The sequence below is a fragment of the Crocuta crocuta genome, unplaced genomic scaffold, assembly GCF_008692635.1.
Source record: "Crocuta crocuta isolate KB4526 unplaced genomic scaffold, BGI_CrCroc_1.0 scaffold188, whole genome shotgun sequence".
Classification (NCBI taxonomy): domain Eukaryota; kingdom Metazoa; phylum Chordata; class Mammalia; order Carnivora; family Hyaenidae; genus Crocuta; species Crocuta crocuta.
The window spans coordinates 1,765,961-1,770,275 of NW_027532599.1; the positions used below are offsets into that span (position 1 = coordinate 1,765,961).

The following is a 4,315-nucleotide window of genomic DNA, read 5'->3' on the forward strand; positions in this document are numbered from 1 at the left end:
CTTAAGTGGAGGGAGGGGGGGGTTGCAGAGGGAGAGAGGACAGGTTCCCTGGGAAACCCACCAGAGAAAGGAAAGGATTGTTGTACAAAGACCAGGTAAAAAAAATGCATTACAAACTCTAAAATTTGAAAACACTAAAGAACTTAAGAAAGCCAGTAGTATATCAGCAGAAAACAGTAGTCTTTTCTTAATTTGATTTTGAAACAGATTTTTAGAATGTTGAGATTAACTCGCATTAAAGAGACAGGAAAGAGTTTAATGCTTTATTACCCACCTGTAGCCCAACTCTCCACCTGCGACACAAAAACAGACAGAATACTGAGAAAACAATTACATTTCCTTCCTAATCTGCGGAGATAAACGTCCCTCCTCCCTCTACCCTATGATGACTTCCCGCAGCAAACTTTGGTGTACTAACCCGATATTCATCTAGGTCCAGTAAAATGAAAACTACCAACACATGTTCTTTAGTTTCCATCTTTATGTAACTACATAGATACAATTAACAAATCAATCGGGGGGCGCCTGGGTGGCTTAGTAGGTTAAGCGTCTGACTTTCGCTTAGGTCATGATCTCGCGGTTCATGGGTTTGAGACCCGCGTCGGGCTCTGTGCTGACTGCCAGCTCAGAGCCTGGAGCCTGTTTCAGAGTCTGTGTCTCCCTCTCTCTCTGACCCTCCACTGCTCACGTTTTCTCTCTCTCTCTCTCTCTCTCCTAGAATTAAAAAAAAAAAAAACAATTGGGAAGTACATACATGCCCAAACGATTTAGTGATGGTAGCATGGCCAATTCCTGAGAACATAAAATTCAACTACAAAGCGATTTTGAAAAATTGTCCCTGTTGCAAGTAAATAGAAAAACATTCAGCATGAACTATGAGGGAATACACATGGTGACTGATAATAGTAGGCTATACACCCATTGGTGAGGAAAGAATTGATTTTGCCTGCATTCATTCAACAAATGCAGAATGGCAGTGGGCAGGATTAAGTCTATGACTCCAGTACCTGGAGACAGATTGCCTGGGTTGGAATTCTCACCTCACTGCCTTCTAGCTGAGTCATCCTTGGGCCAGTTAATTATTTAAGTTTCTCTGTCGCTCAGTCTTTTCATCTATAAAATGGGGATAATGATGAGATCTACAAAGTTATTAAAAGGAATCAATAAGTTAGTATTTAATGTTTTAGAAGCAGGTAATGTTTAAATAGGGGCTGGGGTACACAGTAATCTCTACATGAGGGATGATTAAATATGACTGCATTAGATAACTAATGGAAAAAGTGGACATGTAGGCCAATAAGTCACCATTAGTCAGCTCTGAGGGGTTATAATGAATGACTCCAAGAAGGCTCAAGACATAAAATAGTGGCTCAGTAAGCATAAAACAGCATTCCCTGAAATGCCCAGTCTTTGAAGCAGATGCTCTTTTCAGTTCTTGAGTTCTTTTAAAAGTTTAGAGCCATAAAGAGGAGTTGGGATGGGAAAATGAGAGAACATTACCGATGCTCAAAGAAAGACTGGGATGTTTCATACCTACCTTTGATCAAAACAACACCCCTAACAAAGAACTTGACTTACTGCTCAATCCCTTCCCAGAAGACAGAATAAGAGAAAATAAGCATGTACACGGGGAAGGCTCTGGGCTAGTTATCTGGAAACATTTTGATACCACAAGAATTACTAAGTATCAGAATGGATTGCTGAAAGGGGGTCAGGAGTCTCCCCCTTCCCAGGCCTTTCACACAGGACAGATAGTCTATCTGATCTGCCTGGGATGGCTTAAAATCAGCGCTGAGTGAAGATTAATGGTGCAAACTGGCCCTTAAAGGCCTCCCAAGCACTCTCTGAGAGTATAACTTTATATATTACCCATCACAGCCCCTCATCTATGGAGTTTGAAGAACTCCCTTTTATCCTAGAATAGAAAAGGGCAACACTATTTCACAATTGTGAGTTCTGAGTAAAACTTTAATAATGTCATGATGAAGCATAATGTCCTTATTACTTCTCAGTTATTTTACCAGGCAAACTACCTGCAAATATCTTTCAATTAGAAACAGCTCTCATGAATCTAAATTATGAACAGCAGTTCCTTTAAATTCATGTTCCCTGGCAGACTAATGGCATATGCCATTTCTCAAGCAAACCATTAAAAGTCCAAATAACGCAAAGGATGAAAAGAGAATTTAAGGAAAGGATACCCACCATTTACTTGATAATAAAATGTCAATAGTATCAGAACTAGGGAAGAGCCAAACAGTGTTTTTCTTTAATAATGGGACATATTTCCTCAATGGTTATTCCAACAACAACACATAGCACTGAGTAGTTCACGTTGATGTATATGTACACACACACACACATATATATACATACACACACACATATATATGGATATGTATACATACAACGATCTTTTAATTGTCTTTCTACCAGATGTGTCTCTGACACCACAGTGACCTGTATCTTGATCATTTCCACCAGTATCAAAGCACGCTATGGTTAGGCAAAGTCAACAGTACCCCTCAGTCCTAGAAAGTGAGTTTAACAAAGTGCACGTTTTAGAAATTAATAGCTAATTATGAGCACTGTAATTGTCAGGAGGTGGAGGGAAAGAAGAAACCAAAAGAGCTGTAGTTAAAAATCTACTAAAGGATTTATTTTAACCACTGGAAATGTTCTTGGGATAGTAAATGGTTGAGTGCAGAAACTATTTACCCTAAAAACCTTCACTTTGATATTAAGGAGATTGCCTCATGCTAAGGATGGAGTGCAGTCCCCTGAAAGTCCCATAAGCCACTAAAGAATACCGAAGCAATTTAAAAATACTCAACTATTTTCTTCTCTGAGATATCATATCTGAAATCATGCTGGGAAATATCTGTGCGTTTAAAAGATGCAGTCTGAAAAAGCCCAGATTAGAGGAGAAAAAGTTCCTAGAAGCAGTGAGCCATGCTATCAAACCTTTTAAAAGTTGAATTCCCTGAGATTTGGGGAGGAGGAAAAAAGCAAAGCTGATCCTTATCAATTAATTACAAAGAATGAAATAACAGTAGGCAGAGGGTAAGGAGAGTTAAGAAACTTAAGGAGCTGTGGGGGCAGTCGCTCTCTATTCAGTGATTAACAAATTAAGGAGTTCTGGAAAAACGAGGGGAAGTGACAGGATAGCAAAGTAGACTTATAATTCACCACGGGTTCCGCCTCCGACTCACCAGAGGCTGGCTACGTCTGGCTCAGAATAGAAAAAGGCTCCCCGTGCACACTGCTCGGGGCTGCTGGCGTGGGCATGGGCTATTTTTTTCCCCCAATGCCTCAATTGATCCAAATGTGTTCATGTCGGTGTAAGTGCACACCTTCACTTGCAGCGTGTGCAGATCAAGCGTAACAAAATAGCAATTGCATTACGTATGGAAACGGGGATGCTTTAAGAAATCTGCAAGAAGCTTGGCCCCCCTCGACCAGCTCTTTGGCCACACGCAAGGAGGCTGGTGGACGCTCGGCGTTCCGCTTCGAGCATCTGAGGTCACCGAGGACTCGGGCGGCCGGGATGGAGCGGCCCGCGCCCTCGCGGCAGCCCCCGGCCTCGCGCAGCCTGATTCTCGCTCCCCGACACGTTTCATTCACAGAGCAACAGAGAAGCTCCGATTCGGTTGGAGCTAAGAGCCGGAGAACACGCACTCGGGCCGCCGCGCAAGTTGCCGGAGACCGAGTGCTCCCCACACGCCGCCGGCGCCCAGAAAGGGGGTGCGGGGGGCTCCCGGGCCCCCGCTNGGCCCTGCGGCCGCCGAGGGCTGCAGCCTGGCGGGCCGCGCGCCCGCGCTTACCTGCGATCTCCTGGTAGGGGATGTCCGCCAGGCTGAATCCCTTGGCAGCGTACGCCTGGCGGACCTCGCCGCAGCTCCGAGCCTTCACCTCCGCCCTGGCCGGGAGGGACAGCAGCAGCCCGGAGATGGGAAGAATCACAGCCCCGATCCAAGAAGGCATGGTGCGGCGTCCAGATCCAGCTCGGTAAGCCCCGGGGCCCGTGCGCTCTTCACCTTGCCCCTCGAGCTGAAAGCCCGCCAGAGCCCGCGGCGCGCTCCTCGCCGCTGCCCAGCGTCACCCCCTTCCGCCAGCCGAGGGGACGAGCAGCGCAGCCCTCTGGACTGCGCTCAGCAAACTTTTATAAGCCAGATGGAGGACGGCAAGCCAACCGGGGCTGGCTGGGAAAACAGCCGCCTTGCTCCTCTAGCCCCCCCAGATCGAAAACGGCGGGACCAAAACGAGGGAGAGAAGGCAGAGGAGTGTTTAAAAAAACAACATGGGGCTTCGGGGC

At 45.9% G+C, this 4,315-nt stretch overlaps 1 protein-coding gene across 1 annotated transcript in view; it reads right to left on the reverse strand.

Moving 5' to 3' along the window:
* Window positions 1-4,309, reverse strand: part of GPC6 (glypican 6) — a 1,100,804-nt gene extending 1,096,495 nt beyond the window's left edge. The window contains exon 1 of the mRNA XM_077780097.1: window positions 3,825-4,309. Within this exon, the coding sequence (XP_077636223.1) occupies window positions 3,825-3,984 (160 nt within the window). The 5' untranslated portion in view covers window positions 3,985-4,309. The remainder of the gene's footprint in view (window positions 1-3,824) is intronic.
* Between the last annotated feature and the right edge of the window lie 6 nt (window positions 4,310-4,315).